Genomic DNA, 22,363 nt, shown 5'->3' with positions numbered 1-22,363 from the left:
GTAAAAATAATCCAACACAACACAAAACACTTAAACTCCAAAAAAACAAGGCTGCTGTTACACCTTCATTATTCTCCTCCTCAGGTTCTTTTTCACACAGCAAATATATTTTACGTTCATGTCAATAACAAACAAACAAAGGATCAAGAAACAAGGCTAGAAAACCCAGGAAAACAAAGTAACTCTGGTCCCACAGAGAAGAAAACCATTTATTTCAAACCAGTTATCAGGAGAGTTGCAAACTTATGAAGTTACCATACCCACCCCCCCAAAACAAAACAACCATTCACAAACAAAATAAGATTACATTCAAACTTTAGCACTCACATTGGGGGAGGGGGAAAAGAAAAAAATCCATGCCTATATATTTTACTGAGATTAATTAACTTCAACTGCTTCTTTTCAATTTAAATGACCTTATGAATTCTAAACTAAGAGAAAGGCAACAAACAGGAATTGTATAAGATATCCTTTTCATAAAACGAATGAGTCACTCAAATCCAGAAGTGATGTAGGTCAAAAGAACTAAAAAGGAAGCACATCTTTGAAGCCAGAGAGCAGTTGCTGACAAAGGTGATCAAATTCCCATTCCTGCAAATACACACATGTACCTAGCCACGCATGTCGGTACTTCCATCTACTTCACTAGAACTAAATATAAAAAGATGTGTGCAAGCACTTACTACAGTAGGATCAAATAATGATATTTTCTAAGGAAGGTGAAATCTTTGGAAAATGTTTCAATAAGACACTTAGAAATTGGAAAGGTAGGGGAGAGGGTCACAATCCATCTCTCCAGGATGTCATTCAAAAGTAATGACCTAATTACCAGTCCTTAGAAACTGAAAATTCACTTAAAAAATGAATCCTGATAAAACCAACAGAAAGGCAATAGTAACTTTAAATACAACAAAACAACCCGCTTCCTTTACAAAGTGTTTTTCAAATTCATGTTCTAAAATGGATAAAGAATTTGAGTTTAAAAATAAATGTTCTACTTTTGGGTGTTCCTTAAATGTGTGTCCATTTTTACTTTTCAAAGCAAATATCAATGTAACTTTTATTAAAAAGAACTTGTTTAACTATACTGTACTTCCTTAAAATGCATACTTCTGAGAATGAAAATTTCCTTTGGTATGTCTGACCACATAATCCTGTATCTATAGACAGTGAAACTGTCTCATCTCCTGCATTCTAATGCTTCAAAAATATTTGTTCTTTGTTTTTCCCTTCAATGTGTTTTGTTACTAAAGCAGTGCTCAGAATTGCTTAATGCCAAAGATACAAATAGGAAATAAATTAATGTAAAACAGATTGCAGTGTAACTGAAAAAGCTCTGTATTCCCTATCCAGCATATTTGACATACTTTTGAAAGATATTAAAGTGAGGAATTGAGAATGCCAGTTTCAGTATAATTTTAGTAAATGCTTCATTATGCTGACTTACACAGAAAGAGTTCTACCACTCTTACCGAAGACAAAATATGTCACCGAGGTAAGTAATCCTTTAATAGCATAAGTATGTCATCCACTTAAAACAGACCATTATTTTACCAACTCTAAAAGTAATCCAAGCACCATTTTCAGAAAAAACTTAGGTATGCACCGATATATTGGTTGGCTATTGGAGTGGCACCAATAGAAGGAGAAATGATGTTAGGGCTATTGGCTTTTATTGGTCGTTATAGCTGATCATATACAGCCGTGTGTCGAGAACACCTTGGAGCGCATAATCCAGGCCCTTGCTACCAGCCTGAGCCCACGGCAGACTACAGCAGGAGGAGGCACCAAGAAGTGGTCACAGGGCACTGTGCTCAGCAACAAAGGGACCATTACTGGCTCCTACTGCTGCCATAACAACACTGCATGCGCAGGAGGGGCTTGAGCGCCAGGGCTGCCGCAGAGATGCTGGGCTGTGTGTGAGCAGGATAAAGCACCACACAAGGGACATTCTGCTCCACCGGGCACCGGGCACCTTTGCGAAAGTAGCTTCTCCCCAACAGTTGTGGAAACTTGGCTGTGCAGGGCACTGGCACTGAGGCAGTGCCGCTGTCCACACAAGGGTCTGCCCTGCTCCCCTGGGATGGCAGCACAGGTTGTGCAGGGAGCGGGGCTGCAGCTAGGAGCCAAGGGCAAGGGGCTAACACATGTGGGAATAAAGGCGGTCACTACCTTCCTCATCAAGGACCAGAGTAGGCGGGGTGGGGGGCGGGGGATGTATGTAGTAAGGGAGGCACAGTGTATGTGTGTGCATGTTAAATGCAAAACAAAAAAAAGGTTTATTTACATCAGTAGTTTAGAATGCCTTGGACTATTACTAAATATGGGTTATCGGATTGGCATCAGCCGATATGTTTGGTTAATCATTGGCTATCGGTATCAGCCAAGAAATCTTTATCAGTACAGCCCTAGAAAGTCATATCAGACTTTTCATTTTGGGGGAAGCAGGGTATGTTTGCCCATCTTTCCTCTTTAAATAACCTAGACTCTTCCATTTGCTCTTAGAATTCCAGGAGTCCATGTTGATCATGCTGAGTGGTGGCCCACATACTGCATGTGGTCCATGAGAGGTTAACACTTTGCCTGCGGACTCCAACCTAACCCCTTCCTCTCAGTTCTCATGTTACTGCTGCTGCTGGGGGGGAGGAAGGGAACCTGGCAGGCTAACAGCATTTGGTCTCTAACCAATCAGAAGAAGTTGGACAGCCTGATGTAGACTGTACTGGATAGAAAAAAAAATTGTATTTAATATTGGTGTGCATAACCCAAGACAATACCAAAAGTAAGCCACACTGGTATTAGTATCACCTTGCATCAATATAATCTGTCTACACTGACATGACTACAGGTCACCCAGGTCAGTGAACTAAACCTCTCAGAGAACCTGCTCAAGTTGGTGAGTTTTCTCCTGGGTGATCCAATACAGCATCAGTTCAAAGTCATTCACAAAACAAGAGTTTCAAGCAGCACTTGTACAGTCCAGCTTCCATGTAAGCTAACTAAACAATATAAATTTGGCTATATGACTAAAAACTCCTTTTCTACAGGTCAGAATCAGGTACTGGTACAAGTTGCCTCATTTATTCCATCTATTCCTACTGTGTATTTCACTGTTTACAATTTCAGGGAAATAAATTTGGAATAAGACATCTTGAAAAGCTATTCCACCCCTCACCCCATTTTCAAGTCATGTAACTCTGCAGATTTGTTTTTTGCTAGTAAATTCCTCACAATTAAAAAAAAAATAAAAAATTCAGCAATCCAGGCATCTCAGAAGACAGCCATATAGTTTTCATAACACTAAACATAGTTTTATTCTGCTTTATGCTGTTCTGAAGCTAATGCTATAGTAATTTGAGGGCTCCTGTGTATACTTATTTCACAAACAGGAGTCTGAAAGGCCAAGTCATCTTGCTGCCATCATCATTTCCTCAAACCTTCTCCCTGATTTCACTGGGCAAGATGATGGCAGGATATTGTCCTCATTTTAGAAAACAAGCTGTTATTAATAAGCATTCACTTGAAAACCAATCTTTTTAAAGTGCTAAATAGCTATACATGGCCATGGCCCAAGTCAATTTTTTTTACAAATTCACATCACTTTCCTTTTTTAATTTTGTTTCAATAACTTTGCTACTGTGAAACAGACCCACGGAGAGAAAACTGACTGTACAGGAAAGAAAGAAAACCATGAACAAAAGCACTCTTAAATGCCAAAGCGAACAGAATACAGAAACGGAGGGAAGGGGAGAAACCACTGTATTTTTCCACTTATGCTCAACTTAAGTGCTACTTGTAAACATCAGTATGTGAAAAAGAAAGGAGAAGTCCTTAGAACAATCAAGCAAATATTTTATAACATTTCTGAAGATTTCCAGCTTCAGTTTCACGTGTGTAGTTTGTTAGAGCTTCCTTATGGTTCTAAAGTATTATATTTTTAAAACTCTTATAGCCTCTCTCACTGCTAAATTATATCATGTATCAACTTCTAAAAAAAAATCTCTTTGTGAGGCAGGTATAAATGTCTAAACATGTTATTGTGGTTCTGTGCATATACTAGAATCTGTATTGCTTCCTTAAATTCATGTGGTGATCTCATGCCCATCTTTCTGTAAAAGACAAAACCGTGTTTTATTTTTTTCCTCTCTTGCCAAATGAGTTCTTCCTTTTTAGGGAACAGGACATGTTTCAGAACTAGTTCAACTGCTCTCATTTCCTGCTGATTTCTCCTGCTTCTGCATCATTGGCCCACTCATTTGATCCAAGAAGTATACTGCCCACTTAAGAATTGTGTCTGCAATAAATTCACATCTTCTCAGTTCAGGCATTTCCCTGCAAAAAGCAGCACTATACACTGCTCCATTTAAGTATGCTCTTAAATCCTTCTGGGATGATCTGAGAGATGGCAAGATATTATAAAGGTCCTTCATATGGCTGACAGAAAGAGTATCTTACACAGGGACCAGCATTTGAAAAGGACTTCATATACAGGAGTCTGATAACTTTAAATTTGAATGCATCTTTGACCGTCTTTCTTGAGACAGAATTCTGAGAAGGAAAGGCTGTCCCAGGGTGCTGCAAGTTCTGAGCCTGGGTAATGTGAATTTTCTTCTGATATATTTCAGTATTACTTGATGCATTTGGTTGACCACATGTTGGCTGAATTATGAGGTCATTCAGCAAAAGTTACCTTTAATAGGACATCATTAATGTGAAGAAACTGTGTAGTGGTTTGAAACATTTATTTTACTTAATAAATGCTACCCAAGGTTACTATAAGAACAAATGAATGAATGAAAAAAGCTAAAAGTTGTTTCCCCTGTGTTTCATGTTTCCCCTAGTATGGTCACACTTCTCACCCCCCATTCCTGGCTTTTTTTGTTTGTTTGTCAAAGTTTGTGATTTAGACACTCCGGGTGGCATTTTATTCTTTTCTGAATACCTAACACAACCAGATTTGGTCATCTACCAAAATGCCAAGAAGCATTTCTGGGACAAACATGACTGAGTCTGGTTGTCTAGGAATCCAGAAAAAAAATTAGAATGCCACCCTGAGTTCCTACCTTTAGAGATCAAAATAATTTATATCAAGGATACCAGGGTCAGTCCAGGCATAGCCATTTAGCAAAAGGAAGCAAACCTGCCTCCTGAAAAAGCACAGCTAAGTCTCCCATGGACCCTCCCTTAGTCCATCTCAGTCCTGTACTTTTCTCTTCCTCCCTTTAGGCAAGTTAAAAAGTAGAACAAATCCATCGTATCTGGTACCTCCTACAAAGCCCTCCCTATTGAAACTCCCCCTACACTGAAAATGCCAAAACCCAAAATCCAGCTTATGTTTTTCATCTCACTTGTCCCAAAACCTTCTCGCCACACCAGCTCTGTCAGGAAACAATAGCAGTTCTGTGGACTTGGGTGGAGGGGAATGTGAAGCCACCGAGTTGTTGAAAACTTGTGTATCGTTTGAAAAAGTCAGCAACAGTGATTCTGCACAACATTAAAAAAAAAGCAAAATCCTAGTATTTCAGCATATTCCTGCTATAATAATGCCTCCTTGACCTGGAGCTCCCTACTACTGTCATCTTAGTAGTACTGTCTAACCACATTAGGTTTGGTGTAAATAACAAACAGATGCTCTCACCATATTATCCTTCACAGAGACCTGTATACTGAATAAATAGGTACCTCATCATCCAGGGAATAGAAACTGAAGAGAAATTAAGCAAGAAATAGGACAGGTGGACAATTCATTCACTCGTCATACATCCAATATTTCCAAAGTAACTAAGATTAAAAAGCTGGAGGCGGGGAGGGCCACTCTTTTGTCTTTGTCAGTACACTCACAGATTTAAATATGTAGCAATTCAGCAATCTGACATTAAGATAGGAACAAACAGATTTATTTTTAACTAACCTTTTTTGTATCCCCCTCCCTCCCCGCCCCAAAAAAAGAAAAAAAAAAAAAGCAACACTGGTCAGATAGCATAAGCTCCAGAAATACTTTCAATAAAGAAGTCCTTATCTTCCTTTACCCGCTTCAGAACTACTTCACTGCCAATAGAGTGCTTGTGAAGAATACTGCAAGATGTTTGCTGGTTGCATCTTCACTTTCTTCTTGCTTCTAAGAAAAGTGTTGTTCTTCACAAAGTCACCACACTCTGATCTGTCTGGAAAGATTTTTTTCCTTTCATCCCCTCCCAGCCAATAAGCAGTCAAAACATACTACAACTAATACCTGCTGAAATCCTCAAAGTCAAAAAGCCCAGCCCATATACATCGGTGACTTTTAAGAAAGCTTAAGTACAGCATCAGGATCAGAATCCTTTACAACTGCCCTGATTAAAATCAGAAGGCATACCAACTTGAGTTTAGATGTGCCATGTAAGTTTAGGGAAATGGTTCTTCACTTCAACATCTGAAGACAGATTTTAAAACCCTATCTGACCTTTACAACATGTTTGACTTGCAGGCACATGCATTTTATACCTATGGAAATTCAGCTATAACTTGGAACTTCTTCACTGAGATTCCAGCAAATTTATTCACTTCTTAAAAACAAGCTTCTAGTTCTGCCTCCTACTGACTTGGACATGCTCTAATCTAAAATAGCACTAGACCTGTTCTGACAGAGCTTGCCCTACACTGATAATCTAGTAAAAACTGACCCAACAGATTGCTATTGCATCAGCTGTACCCAAGGTGAATTTTATATTTTTATATCCTAAGGAGACATCATTTTCCCCACCACTGGTTTTTATATAATATGAAGCCAGCCAGAATTGATGGTGGCAGTTCTGATCTTCAGCTGAATGCCTCTTCATTGTCAGCTGCATCACCTTCAGTAAAAAAAATCCATATAGCATCAAAATAGCTAATGCTTTCTAAAAAAATCAGAACAGAATTGCCCTAACATTGATCTTATGATTTCATAATTTTCTAAAGAAATCGCTAACAGACTTACAATAGTAAAAGTAATCCTCAGATTCTGTACTACAGAAAACTCAACTTGTATTAAAGACAATCAAAAACAAATTTATCTTACATCAAGTTGTGACATAACAGCCCTCAAGATTTTTTGATATTTCTGCCCTAGGTATCATGTTTGAAAGCAAGGTAGGCACCAATTAGTTAAATAAAGTAAATTAAAGAGGCACATCCTAGAAGAGAATGCACATACAAGTTTGTCTGCTTCTCCAATCCTTCACTCCAGCATACTACTTTATTTTGGAAAAAGTCCAGTAGTTTGCATGTAATTTAATCCTAAAAGTGAATATCCACTCCATGTAACATGTTGACAGGAAGAAATAAAAGCTTAATTTGTACATTATTCTTGGTAGGACATGGACATTAGGCATTTATTTTTTTTTAAGCAAAATAGAACCTCAATTGCTTGCACTTGCAAGGGGGAAACCTACCAAGGATCATCTAATTTTATAATTAGCTAAGGAATGTGATAAAGAATAAGCAGTGCAGCAAATGTCTTTTTGGTGATGTTGTCTACACAAAATACAACATGCTTTATGCTGGATCTAAGCTCTACAACAGGGGTTCTCAAAGTTTTTATGCCACGGCCTGGCAAACTGAGGCCTGGCAAACCGCAATCAGGCAGTCACAGCTGACCTCAGCTAGAATTTCTGGCTGAAAGACAGGTAAGAATACCCATCCCCCAGGTTGGGGGAGGTGAGCTAAACCCTGCACTGCTGCAGACCCTGTGGAAGGAGCCACAGCCTCTGAGGGGACACGGTTTGCCGGTCCATGGCCACTTCCGGTCCAGCAGCCGACCCTGCTGTGAACCGGACCAGCAGCCGACCTGCCATGGCCCAGGGATTGAGAACCCCTGCTCTAGAGCAAGCCACTTGGATTTTTGTAGCTCTCTAGTGCAGCACAAAATCCTAAAATGTATTATTTTAAAATGTATAAAAATGACCTTACCAAGTAAGAAAATAAATACACATATTTATGCATTCAACTTATTTATTTTAAAGCGATTTTCTTAGGAGCAAGAAGAAAATTAAGATACAACCAGCAAACATCAGTTGTCTGTGTGTGAAGAAACATGCAAAAGATTTGGTAGGTAGGTAAAGGAGCAATAAGAGCTCTGGCATCCAAGAAACTTGGGAGACATACGTGAGATAAGAACATTAATTGGATATCTCTGCTCAAGTGATTAGCAATGCAATGGTTCATGCTGATATTTAAAAAGTCTCATTTAGATTTCATAGGCAACATATTAAAATGGATGAGACTTCACACCTCAGAACTTTTGTTTCAGGTTTCTATCCATACAGACATGCTGACTGACACTTCATATTTGGGAGGTTTTCTTCAAAATTCTTATACGTAAAATAAATTTATTTTACGAGTCAGCTTAGGGCCCCAACACATAACAAGGTTTGCCAATATAGCTATACCTGCACATGGTTCCCTTATTTGATATACAATATACACTAGTAAAGAAGAGCTTTTGAGCTAGCCCAATTTAAAATAACTATTTTCCCAAATACACTAAACTAATAAAAGGACCTTACAGGATGAGGGAGGAAGGGTTGTTTGTTTTACCCACACAGGTAGAACAGTTTGAGACAGGATTTTTCTTTCCTCTTGACTGACAGATTATGCTAACAAATCTTGGAACAATACCCAACCATTAGATTCTGGAAATAAAATCTGCACCCCAGTGTGAATTTTGCAGCAAACTCAGGGACTACAGATTAGAGACCAGGTTTTAGATGACAATTTATTTCATAATATGATAGCAAAAGATATATCTATAGATTGCTAAAGTACTTAAATTACAGCACTTGCTATTGAACATTTGCTAGAGTGGCAAGACAATGCTATATTGTGTCAAGATAATGCAAGTTTGCATATTTTCACTTCACTGAACAATAAAGTTTTACCATATGAAAATCTGGTGCAGTTTCCAAATACACTCTCTGCCTAGGATCTGTTTCAAGCACATATCACATTGATATGAGTACAGCTTAAAAGGTAAGTCCCATAAAGGTCTATCTCGGTCCCAGGAAAAAAAATACTAGCAACAGACAACAAAAAAAGAGTAAACACAGATGACTATGCTACATGAACAAGCTATTAGCACCTCCCAGCTGCATGAGTAAGTTCATATGTACCTAAATAAGTTGACAAATATACTTAAATATTCTAATATTATAAAAGCCTTTTTCTGTCTGCCTGTCTGTCCATAACGCCTTATCTGCACTCTGACTGGCTGTCTCAGCAGCCAATCACAATGCTTACTGAAACAACCAGAGTGCTCTACATAGACAGAAGCACCACCATGACAGCGGGGACTGAGGGACCAGAGCAGGAGGGCAAGGCCAGCAGTGCCACCCTCCCCCTTGCCCCGGCCCCTCAGCCCCCACTGTCAGGACAGTGCCAGCCCCGCCAGCCCCCAGCAGGGCTGGAGCAGGGGAGTGAGGACAGCAGCATTGGTCTTGCCTCCCTCCCCAGCCCTGCTCCTTAGAGGCAGAGGGGGATGAAGAGTGGGGGAAACAGGCCTAGACCTGACACAGCGGGGGGGAAGGGAAACCAGAGGGGAGAACAGGGCTGGATGAGAAGCAGGGGCAGGCCAGGTATGGAGCTCCATCCCTCCCCTCCTCCCCATGATAGCAGGGACGAAGGGGCCAGAGCAGGTGGGCAAGGGGGGCGGTGCACACAGAAGCAGAGTGGCAGCAGTGCAGGGTGTTTGGTTTCACCGCTCCATCCCTGCCCACCTCCCTGTCATTCTTCACAAGAAACTAGGTAGTTATTAATAATAAAGATCCTTATTAAGGATTGCAATTCAAGGCCTGGATAGGTGGGCCCTTATGTCCATTGCTGAATTGAGTTCCAAATGCCTCTCTGAATTGAAATAGATTGTGTATCGTGTTCACTGGAATGATCTTTGTATTGCTCACAAGCAGCTTCAAATAATAACAGTAGTATTTGATTACCCGCACATTTCTTAAATTCTTCTTGGCTACCACCTTGTACAAGTGATGACTATTTAATCCCAAACCACTTTAAAAACCATAGATGTATTTAATTAAAAACTCCACTGAGTAAAAATCAAAGTTCCACAGTAAAGCATTCAAAAGTTGAAGGTACACAATCTAATTCTGCTTGGTTGGACACATTTGCCACGACATGCTTGCATTACTTAACCAAGCACTGTTCCTCCAATACTATGTGTTATCAAATCATTTGTTCCAAAAATTTCAGATGTACACACATAAGATCTGGCAGGCAGTTTAACTGAAAGTGTAGGCTAGAACTACCATATTTAGCAGTTTCAAAAATCATGATTACAGCCTCCTTAAAATTATTGTTTCTGCATAAAAAAAGCAACATCATTTCATTTGACAAGCCTTCAAATATGCAAAGTAAATATACAGTAACCTACAAAAAAAAACTATTTTCAGTGACAATTTCAATGGGAGAGATGCACATACATTACTGCATGAGCACAAAATGTATCAATACATCGGTCTGATATAGGATCAGCACTGGTATAAAGAAAATTGTCTCCATCAGAAGTTGGCCTGATGTGGCCAAAAATTTAGCCAATAAATAGCTCATGCATGTGTGCAACTGCAGCACAGCTGGGAGTATGGAGCTGGTAAATCTGATGTGGTAGAAGGGGAGGGGTGTGGGAGTGCAGATCAAGGCCCTCACAGTGACGAGGGAGTGGGACGGGGGATGGAGGCAACTCCCTCTGCTGCTCTCACCACTTGTCTGGGAAGGCAAGTGCCCCCAGATCTGCACGGGGCAGGCAGCAGCAGCAGCACTGGGAAGGGAACTATGCGGTGGCGATGGCAATTTTTAGGGTGGCTGCAGCCCCCCCCCCCCCCGATATTGCCCTGCCAGCATCACCACCACCTCCCTGGTGCTGCCCCTGCCTCAACTCCAGCCCGCAGCTGCAGCCCACTCCACCCATATCCAAAGGGCACACCCCTACCCTGATGCCCTTCCAGGGTACACACAGGAGTTGCCCCCCATCCCTGCTCCCCCCAAATGAGCCACAGCTCCGCCTCTGCCTCACCCTGCCACAGCTGGGCAGCATCTGCCCCAGCCCCACTCCTTACCTTACCACAGGAACCTTGATCTGCCTGCCTAAGCCCCTTCCACCACAACAGACTTACCAGCTACACAGCTATATTGGAAATCGGATCTGTATCAACTGGTATGCCTCCTTAAAAATCTGCTATCGGTATCAGCCCTCAAAATCTCTATCAGTGCACCCCTAGCACAATGAGTAGACCCTCACACAATCATTCCTGGCATAATACTCTTGGTAAAACCACCTCGTCAAAATGTGTCACTACCAGCTGACACACGCATAGTACAATTTTTCAAATCTGGTAACTCATTCAAATCAAAAATAACTTTCAACAGAGCAGTCAAAGGGTCTTCCCATGAATATCACAAAAGGAATAATAAATCATGGCTGTCAAATTCATGCTGCTGAGATGGCAATATGTAACCTTCAATTACCAATCCACAGATTTAGGCCAACACATGATCTTAGCCAAAAGGCCAAGAAGCAATTGAAACAGAACTGCAACCAGTGGCTGTGGGAGGTTTACATATGAAAGAGTGGTAGTGTGGGTTTTATGGAGCTGTTAAAATTTTGGCTGAATATTAGAAAGCAATTTTGTAAATACAGGAAGGGAAAGGCTGAACACTTGAAAACTCTACCTCTTACTCATTTTTTCAGTAACATTTACTTACCATCCATATAGCATGGCTCAGTGATTTCTTTTTTTGTTAAGGTCAGCCTGTTTTGACACTATTTCAGTTGGTTGTTTTTTCCCTCCCCCCATGCTCTTTCTTTGCACCCACTTCTCAGCTGCACACTTCTTTCTTCTACACTACTTTCCCTGTAAAAAGATAGGAAATTCCAAAACTTAGGTGGCCCACATAACCTTAATTCTTTCCCCTTGTAGATACAAGTTATGGTATAATGGCTAGGAATGGGGAATTATTTCAGCTAGTGGGTTACTTACAGAGTTCTGGTGAGCTATTGAGGGCCGCACACAAAATCTTTCAGAAGATATAATTTTAACAAATTTTAGATAAAAAACAAACGATATACTAAGAATCAAACTTCTACTATATTTTAATTTTATTTCAAAAAATATTTTTGTCCTGATTTATGTATTTTTAAATACTGTATAGAGAGATGATTACATTTAACTCAAAATAAAGTCTTACTCTTGTATATTGTTGTGTGTGGAGTGGGGAGCACATGTGGAGGGAAGGGGAGGAACTGCACACAAGCTAGTTCCTGGGAGCTGGCTGGGAGTGGGGGTGGGGGGGCAGGGGGCACATGCAGCAGAGGTCACCAAAGCAATGCGGTGCAGGTGCAGTCCACCCCCCACATCTGGCCAACAGTGCTCTGCATAAGGCCAAGCCCAGCCTGCTCCTGTCCAGGAAAGCCTATGCTGCACTCCCACCCACCTATAGCCCTGGTCCTGGCCAGAGTGCACAGCTTCCCAGTAGGGCTGCTCCTGGAGTGGGTGCAACTGGCCAGGTACTGCTCAGCACCCCTGCCTCCAGCAGCATTTTCTCCTGCACCCACACCGCTCCAAACAGCAGGTAGCACCAGGAAAGGCAGCAGCTGTGGGGATGCGTGCTGGGCACTACATACCCAGCCAGGCAGGGGGAACCTGCAGCCAGGCAGCTCCTTCCCTAGTGTGTTGGGCTCCAGCTCCAGGCCACCTTCTAACCATTCAGCCACCTGCAGGTGACTACTCACATGGCAGACCTAGGCCAGATACAAATCAACTGGGGGGCACCTGCCTACAGGCCAAACCCAATCAGCTGGCAGGCCAGATCTGGCCCACACATGTATTTTGCCCACTCCTGGTATAACCTCTTACTAGATGTTCGCATATTACTATATATTAGTTACACAGGAAATGGAACTCCTACCTCATATAGTACTTCAAATGGATAGCAGTCAAAAAAAACCCCAAAACAGAGGCAGCTGTTCAACAGTTTTACCCTCATCATTCAGCATAAACCACTCTGCCTTATTTACTGCACATCATGCAAAGCCTGCAATAAATAGTCTCCAGGGCAGCTAGGTGCCTGCCAATTATTAATGCATTCCACTCCTCAGACAGAATGCTGTATTTTACCATTTTACAAAGGAAATTACTGAGATGGAGACTGGCAAGATAGCACAGGGGCAGAGCCAAGATTAGAACGCAAAGCTTCCAGGTTACTAACTTTGCACACTTTCCTCCACACCACAATACATCCATCCCTAAAGACTGCAGTTTTAGTTAAGAAACTAACTAGAACTATTATCACCAGACCTAAAGTACCACATGTAGCATTGGATTTACCCAAAACCAAGACTATTTCAAATTTAAGACATACCTCTCCTCCCCAGTAAATTTATTAGACTCTACACATGGAAAATTATAAATTTGCTATAAATTTTCCATGTGTAGAACCTATTTAGTGGAACGCTGTCTTAAATTCACCACCCCTACTTGTGCAGCAAGGAAAAGCAGCAGTAAAAAGGGGGCAGAGAGGAGCCAGTCCTCTGCCCCTTGTCCCTCCATGCCTGCCCCCTTCTTTCCATCTCAAACCATGTGTGCCCATGCCTGTCCCCATCTCTGCCTTCACCTTCTGCTCCAGCTCCAATCCCTCCAGCCACAACTCAAGCTATCCAGGAGCTTCTGCTGCCTCTCCCCTGCCAGGTCTGGGCTACAGCCTGGCCAGGGCTGCTGCCTCCAACTGCCCCAGAGATGGAACAGAGCTGCAGCAGAAAATAAAAGCGAGTGGGCAGGCATGGGCAAGACAGGGCAACAGGGGGCAGGCATGGGCATAGGAGGACAAGGCTGGAGAGCTGGCTGGAGCCCCCGACCAGGCTGGGTCAGGGCTGCAAGGATTGGAGCTGGAACAGAAGGTAAAAGGGAGAGAGGGCAGCTGGAGGTCAGGGGGACAGGTTACAAGTTCCCCCTCACATCCTATAGTCTCTGATGAGCTCCCCCTCTTCCCACAAAAACACTCTACCCAATGGGACTCAGTGCTCAATCTAGAAGATCCCCATTAAGCATCTCTGTGATGCTTGGTTTCAGTTCTCAAACTGTGGATTTGTGTCTCCAGAGACAATATCCTTGTTAACAGAGATGAGGGATAACAGACCTGATTACCCACCCATCAGCCCTCTTGTCTCTCTGCAAGTTTGTATACATAGAGTCAAGCCCTTACCTCTCTAAAAGTGCAAAGTTTCAAGAAGTCAAATGAATAAAAGATATCAGACAAGAAGAACATACTTTTTGTAGAAAACAATGACTCAATCGAGGCTTCCTGACCAGGGATTTAAATCATTATTTAAGTTGATCTGATTTAAATCAAATCCACCCTATCATAACACAAAAGACAGCACAAATAAATTAGAGGTATGTGCAATCTAAATTCTAATATTTCTCAACTTCTGGGTGCTTTTCACCTACATAAAATTTGAAGAAAAGTTTTTTTAAAGTGTAAACTGAGGAAAAAGGTAAATTCTAGAAAAGACAAGTTAACTTTTTCAACATGGGAGGTGAGCACACTATCTTCCATGTATTCTAGGTGGTGCTCTATGGAGTTCTTTCCAAATGTGGGGTCCAGAGAAATGGCAGGGACAAGGACGAGGACCACTGAGACCACGTGCTGGTTTGGAAGGACTGTTAGGAAAAGTCTAGCTTGGTTTTTTCACTGACCTAGAGAAACTTACTCCCAGGGTTTGCAGAATATTTAACAAAACTGCAGCACTGGCCCAGCCTTAGATTAGAATGTCCATGTTCAAGAATTATTTGTGCATGCAGTAAACATTTTCTGAAGACAGAAGTAACAGAAAGGAAATGACCATTTTCAAAAATGTCTGTCAGCCAAACCCTAAGTGGAATTCTGTCGCAAGGGCAGGGGAGAAACTGCCTTCATCATCTATAGCTTTCTCCCTGCAGAAGACTGCTGCAAACAAAAAATACTAGAGCGTGTCAGGAGTTCCAGGAGTCTTTCAGAATAGAAAGCATTAGGGAACCTAGATATCGTGGGAACTGATAGTGATGCGTATGAAGACTGTCCAAACCACTGACATTGTATGGCAACTTAAAAGGCTTAAAACAGGAATCACCTACTTTTCTATGATGTTAAACAGAGATTGTTCCATCATCAAGGCAGCACTAAACTATCAATCATCAGTGGTAAGTCAGTTATAAAATGCATGTTAATATGCTAAACTATGTTCCCTTTGAGCATAACAAGGCATGTAGGGTATTTCCACTTGCACTTTATGGTATTGGATAAAAATGTTTTGAACAAGTGAACTATTTCAGTAGTTTCATTACAGCATGTGCCTTCCAAAAAAAAGAAAGGGGGGGGGAAATGACACGACAGACAACTGCAAACCACATACCCCACCATAACTGAAAGAAGCTCCATCTATACCAGGGGTGTCAAATTCACCTGGTGACCCAGGCCAGATCTTGGCTGGGCAACCATGGGGGCAGAAGCAGGCAGCCGCCTGCCGTGGGAGAGGAAGTAGAAGCAGCAGTGTGCCAAGCGAGGGCTGTGTTTATCCCTCTGCTACCAACAGCCATATCCACCACCAGGGCCATGGGGCCCTGGATTCTGCAGTATGCCATGCCTCCAATTCTCATGCTCACCAGAAACCTGGTATGCTATCTGTAGTAGCTTATCAGGTTGTTTGACACCCCTTATCTAGGCTATAGGAAAATTTGGACAATAAATAAATAAATAAACAAATAAATAAAATCACCAAATTGCACCTCCACACAGGCATCTCTGTGCAGACTGAATAGTGGCCAGTGCCACAGTTTAGGTAAGCTTATTTACATGGCAGAGCTAGTCAACACAATACTCAAAACAGTAAAAGCAGCTTTTACCTCCACAAGAGTAGGACTTCCTGCATTGCTAATCATGGAACTGAACTGCCATTAGCAATGTAGGGAATTTTTGTTTTAAGTTTTCTTAGTGCAGGAAAGGTCTGTCACACAGCTCATCTGATGGAGGAACGAAGCGCTGCATTCAGTGTTTTGTTTACATAGCTAGAAACTAATTAAAAAGCTTTATACCCAGCAAAGGTTGTAAAAATAAACATAGTACTCTTATTCTTAAATAGGTTGCATACCACTGAAAAAAAAAATCTATTACCAAATATATATTTATGCTCTAAAAGCTTAAACAAAGTTTAGTGTCCACATGAATTAGGAGTTTAAACTTAATCCAAGATTTTTCATCTTTAGTGTGCAGGCTATGTCTTCAGACAATCATTTACATCCTTAAAATTCAAGTACAGCTTCCTCATATGAGTGATATAATCACGGTTCATTTCTACAGATTGTGTTAATAAGTTAGCAGCTAACATTTAAAATGTGAAGAAGCATTTAATAATTTGTTTTATGAATATATATTTCCACTTTCCATTTGGTGGGAGGGAGGTCAAGCATAAGTAAAACAGCTCTGAATTTATGTTAATCTATATTTTAAAGTTGAAATCATCTGTTATTTCACAAAATTATACAGCTTGTTTTTCTTTCTTTTCTTAAACTTTAAACCATTTCAAATGCTGAATAGAGAAAGGATTCTAAGACCCAAAATGAAGAAGCCAATCTATTTAGGCATAATCCTGCACCCACATAAAGACCCTCCAAATCAGCAGGGCTGAACAGGAGTCCACTTGCATATTTCCATTTGCAAGAATGAGACTGAAGTGAGCAAGTCTTTCCTGCCCAAGGCAGAGGGTCAAACTCAATGACTGACTGAGGTCCCTTCCGACCCTGAAAATCTATTAAATCTATGAAGTCAAAGTACAGTTTTCTAAAATACAAGATGTGTTTTCATACTGCACTGGAACAAAAAATAATATTCCAGAACTTGCACAGTTGCCACAGAAAGAATGCTCATGTTCTCAGTGGCTTGAGAAATTTGCCTTTAAGACTACAGCAAAAGTCTGCCAACAACACCACTTTCAGACTCATCATCTTCAGGTATTTAACCGAGCTTCCAGAATTATAATTTTTGTTAAAGAAAGATGGAATAGATTTGGGATCAAAAGAAACAAGATTTAAGAAATGCAACACTATCTCTAATTAGTTCTCTGCACTTTTACCAAAAACTGCATTCTTGATATGAGAGGAACACATGATCATTTGGTCTCCCCACTATCTTTTTGCATCTCTTCAAATGAAAATCTGCCAGCTACTACATGTTGAATTCTTGCCAGTGTTTGATGGTGCAACTAGCAAGTGGACTAGTGTTACACATTTGGAATTCAGTAGCGGAAAAAAAAGAATAGCAATAGGACAGCTTTTCTAATGAAAGAAAAAAATGGGAATGGTTTACTTCTGCAGTGTCATCCATCTAAACAGACCTTGGTGACTACAAGAAGCCCCCATGCCAATAGGGCTCAACTCAGTGATCTGCTAAGGCAGGTCAGCTTTCAGGACTGGGGCCCAAATTAGCAGAACTGGAATAAAGCTGATATCTATTCCGTTGATGAGATTGCTGCAGATAGACACAGCTAGCATACTTTCCTCTTACCTACTCCAGTGTGTGTGTGTTTCATATCCCACAAGCTTCTGCTTGATATTGGACACAGATTTGATGTTTTACCAGAAGTATATGTTTTCTTTCTTCATTCTACCATTCACTGCAGTTCAACTTAAAAATGTATAAACCAACTTTACTATCAAAGATAAATACATTTTAATTAAAATTAAGCGAGCCATTTTAACTCCTTAAATACTGCAGAGATGCATGTGCCAAGAGATTAACTACTATTATTTCCTTTTAACTTCTTCTTTGCCTCAAACCCATCTAAAGCACATGCTTAAGTCCATATTGTGCTGCTGAGGTTTAAATTTCTCAAAACCTGGAGACACTCTAATACGATGAAATTATACAGCCAAAGTGAAGAGAACGGCCAGCCTGCATTGCCCTAGCTATCCCTGAGCCTTAGAACATGGTGTTAGCCAACACCTATCAGAGCACCTTTAAGTCAACACAAAAACTTATTCAAGTGTTGCAGGGATAAGCTACATAGCTGGCCAGGCTGGGCCTAGAGGGATCAGGAACTGGAACAGAAGGTAAAGGGAGGAGGAGCCAACTTTGGGGAGAACACACATTTAATGTATTTGAGACATTACCAAGGTCCAAAAAGTAGCTAGCAATGGGGGAGCAGTTTTCTAAATAAGGCTTCCTACGGATTCTTACATGACTTGATGCCATCCAACATTTTCATTGATGATACAAAAAATGTGCACTTTTACATAAATGTGCACTTTATAATCATGTGTGTAAGTGATTTTATAAATTATATAAAATCACTGTTAATAACATTTGTGGGGAACACAAATATTGTTAGAATAGAAAATGATTGGGATATGGCAGATATACAGAGTAATCTTGATCATCTGATCAGCTGGGTGCATTCAAACAAAATTCATTGTTCCTGGATGTGTAACAAGATGTGCTGTAGGTGTGGCCTGCATTCTTTGCAGTACAAGAGACTATATAATAGAAAACAATGGATTTATGGGTCATAGTAGGCAAGCTATTGAACATGAGTATCCCATGTCTTTTTTCCAACATCACTATAAATTTAACAATCTAATAAATCAAAGGCAATAGAGTAGAAGGTGGGAAGCGATTATATCTCTGCACATGGTACTGCTGAGACTATACAGTATTCCTGTATTATAGTTCTGATGTCACATTCATGGAAATAAAGCACTTTTTTTTTTAAAACACAGTAAAAGTAGTTAATCACCAGGGAAAACGACCAAGAGAAGTACTGGATTCTCCATTTCTTGATGTATTTAAATGAAGACTGAATATTTTGCTTCTTTAGACACACAAATTATTTGGCTCAATACAGGGATTCTAAGTAAAAAGTTAGGGGTCTGTGCTACACAGGAGGTCAGACTAGATCAGCAGTTCTCAGCCTTTTCACGAACTCAAGGTACCCCTTGGAAAATGCCAGCTCCTAGTTTTCACTGGGTTTTTTGGCTACAGAAAAAAGATAGCACAATTCTGCTGCAAATAAATCAGGAAGACCACAACAGGACAGAATGATCCGGGGAAGGGGGGGCGGGGGCGGTGTTGGTTAATACTGGGAGTTCCTATTTGAAATCGCTAAGTTTACCTTGCAAATCATGTATAGGTTTTTGCACACCTAACAGGGCTAATAAAACATAACTCTCCACAGCACCCTTAAAAGGATTACATGGCACCCCAATGCATCATAGCACCCTTACTGAGAATCACTGGACTAGATTATCCAACCACCTCTTCTCATAAAAAGACAGAAAACAGAAAGAAAAAAGAAAATCAAGGCATTTGTTTTGGAACTCCCCTGACTCTACTTGTGTTCCACTTCAGACAATACAGATTCATCCATTTAGAAGAATGATTCTCAACCAGGGTGCTCAGGGCTGACAACACAAGATCCTCTGAAGGGTATCATGAATTGTGAAGAAATATGCAAGGCACAAGGAAATAAGCATTCCCCACACCCCCAGTGCCCAGACCCTCTGCAAGGAGGTAAGTATTGTACTAAACAAGTTATTTCTTTTTAAATCGGCTGCTGCTCCACTCACAAAAGTTATGAGCGGTGTGTTGAGGCTAACGGTTGATTTAGAAGCTATCAAACAGATACCTAGAGCAAGATTGTTTTTTTACCTCCGTTTTTCATTTCTTTCAAATTTCAGCATATGTTACAGATTAACACGATTACTTTTCTCTCTTTATGGCTTACCAAAAATAACACACACACACAAAATGCAGAACAGCAGCTGTTTTATGACTTATTAGAAGTACAGTGCAAGGAAGTAAATTCCACTTTGAATACCTTTCTATATTTTAAGCTCTAAACTCTTCCTACTCAGACAGTAATTGGCTACATTATTTTTGGTGGATGAACTAATAACATTCTTAACGTAATTAGCCTTTTTAAGACTCCCTCCCCCACTGACTCCCAGGTTCTGCCAGTGTATTTCCACCTCCATTGGAAATATATTTCTTTTTATTACAATTTGACCTAAAAGTGACCTATTTATAAAGAAATCTACTTCACAACTTGCATTTCATGTTTCTGTGCTCCAAAAGTCAAGCTTTGAGAAAAATAAATATGGACACACAATGCCACTTTTAACCGTATCGGTTTCACAAAGCCACAATATCAAAACGCAGGAGTAAAGATATTTGGATAAAAATTTCTACAATAACTGAAAAAACCACACTAAACAACTTTCATAAATAACTGAAAAAAAATATAATAAATGCATTAATTTCATAACAAAGGAAACACATGGTTTCAAAATTTACACACTAGTAATCTGCCTCAATAATTACATAAAGGGATTCAACTGCCTTACACTGTTGTAAGCTGACAAATGTATGATTTTTTTTTGGTCAGGCAGACACTGGTTTTAATTTTGCATTAAGTATCTTTTCTTCAGGATAACATTAAAAGCTTCATTTTTACTACCTCTACCCATTCAGACCCCAAAAGTCTGTATAACAGGCTGAAAGTGTGAAAAAAAAAAATCAGCCAGGGTTAAGTATTAACCTGATGAATTTTTCAGATCTGCTGTACTATTTTTAACTGCTCTTTCTGGCCATAGGTCAAAGTTTTCCTAACAAAATACCAAAGTGAAAATGCCGGGAGCGAAGCCCAGAGGCGCTCTCTTTGCTTTGGCCAAAGCTAGACCCCACCAGAGGCCAGAGTGCCCTACAGCACCCTTTCCCACTCCCTCTGCCAAGCATCTTGGGCATCAGGAAACCTCAGTGCCCATGACAGGAATGGCATAATGCTCAAACCATGACAAGAACTTCATGCCAGTTACAGGAGATCCCTGTAACTCCCCCCCCCCCCAGCACACATGCACGATTCAGTCAGTTCCTGTACTTCGGCCAAACGGGGCTGAGTCATTTTTGTAACGACTCCGATGGCCTCTCAGGGTAACGAACAGTTTGAAACCCAGAGGAAAAAAATTCTAATGCTCCCCCTGGGGCGGCAGGGCCGCTCTGAACCCGAGCAGCGTCCCCAACAGAGAAGACTCCCGCAAACTTGCCCGACGCATCCCCCAGTGGCCCGCCTAAGGGGGTTTGTGGTCCCTCCCGGACCCCATAATTCACCAGGCGCATCCAAAGGGCTGACAGAGAAGCCTCCCAGCTCAAGAAAAGTGATGTGACACCCTTTTGCAAGCCAGGACATCTTCCCTCCTTCTTCCCATTTCCCACAGAGGAAAACCTTCACTCAGCCCACCCACACAGGAACAAACCTACCCACCAGCATCCCCAAGACACGCGTGTGCCCCTTGCCCGCGCCGTTTCTCCATCCCACACAGCACGTCCCCACCTGGGAGCAGGGACCAGCTGGGCTTCACCCCCCTGGCTTGCCAGGAGGCGCCCGCAGGATGGAGGGAAAGGAGAAGGGGAGGCGGCAGGGAGGATTTGTTTCCTAGTCCTCGACTAAGCTCCAAGTCAACCCCTGAGCCCAGCAGGAGCCAAGGATAAAGCCCAGAGCCGGGGGACGCTGCCAAACAGCAGCAGCTCTGCCCCAAATCCAGTTGCAGGCGTTTCCCCGAGGCAGCCAGGCCCCGACCACAACGATGGCTCCCAGCCCCCCGGGGCTCCCAAACCCGGCGGGGGAGGGAGGCGGGGAGGGGGCCCTTTGTGCCCGCCCGCGCTCACCAGCAGGCTCTCCACGTTGACCGGCGAGCGCGGGTCGCGGATGAGGGACTCGAGCTGGCGCTGCCGGCCCTCCGCCGTCCCCTCGCCGCCCGCCGCCGCCGCCGCCGACATCTTCCCCGCCGCCGCCTGTGCCGCTGGCTCCGGCCCGCCGGGGCTGCCCTAGCGGCCGGCGGGCAGGCGGGGCGGGGCCGCGCCGGGGACAGCCCCCGCGCCTGGGGAAGGGCCGCGCCGGGGCCTAGCGCTGCGGAGGAGGCCGGGCCGAGCGCGGGCTCCCATAACCCCCCCGGCCTCCCCTACCCACAAGCCCCCGCTCGGCGCGATGGCCGCGGCCCTGCCCTCCTCTGCCCGCGTGCGGTCGCGGGCTCGGCTTCACCCCGACGTGCGGGTGGACGGGCCCTCGGCAGGGCAACCTGCCGCAGCGGTGTCGGCATGGATGGCGAGCCCCGGGACAGCTGTGCCAAGAAAGCTTTGCTTGCACGCGGTGAAGGCGCACACCCCGCCTTGAACTGGGCACACAAACGCCTAAGCCAGGGAGGAAGAGCAATGTTGTGCCCGTTGCTTCTGATGTGTGCGGTGGCGCAGCGGGGTTTCAAATGTCGGGGTCGGTGCGGTTCGCCTTCCCCGATGTCACCTCGTCACTCGGGTGATG

At 42.4% G+C, this 22,363-nt stretch overlaps 1 protein-coding gene across 1 annotated transcript in view; it reads right to left on the bottom strand.

Moving 5' to 3' along the window:
- Window positions 1-22,016, bottom strand: part of ROCK2 (Rho associated coiled-coil containing protein kinase 2) — a 170,819-nt gene extending 148,803 nt beyond the window's left edge. The window contains exon 1 of the mRNA XM_090032090.1: window positions 21,715-22,016. Within this exon, the coding sequence (XP_089888216.1) occupies window positions 21,715-21,825 (111 nt within the window). The 5' untranslated portion in view covers window positions 21,826-22,016. The remainder of the gene's footprint in view (window positions 1-21,714) is intronic.
- Window positions 22,017-22,363: the final 347 nt, after the last annotated feature.

The sequence above is a fragment of the Crocodylus siamensis genome, chromosome 1 (genome assembly GCF_052110815.1).
Source record: "Crocodylus siamensis isolate JL-2025a chromosome 1, ASM5211081v1, whole genome shotgun sequence".
Lineage (NCBI taxonomy): Eukaryota > Metazoa > Chordata > Crocodylia > Crocodylidae > Crocodylus > Crocodylus siamensis.
The sequence above is the reverse complement of the archived record's forward strand: the minus strand, read 5'-3'. Positions and strand labels throughout refer to the sequence as shown.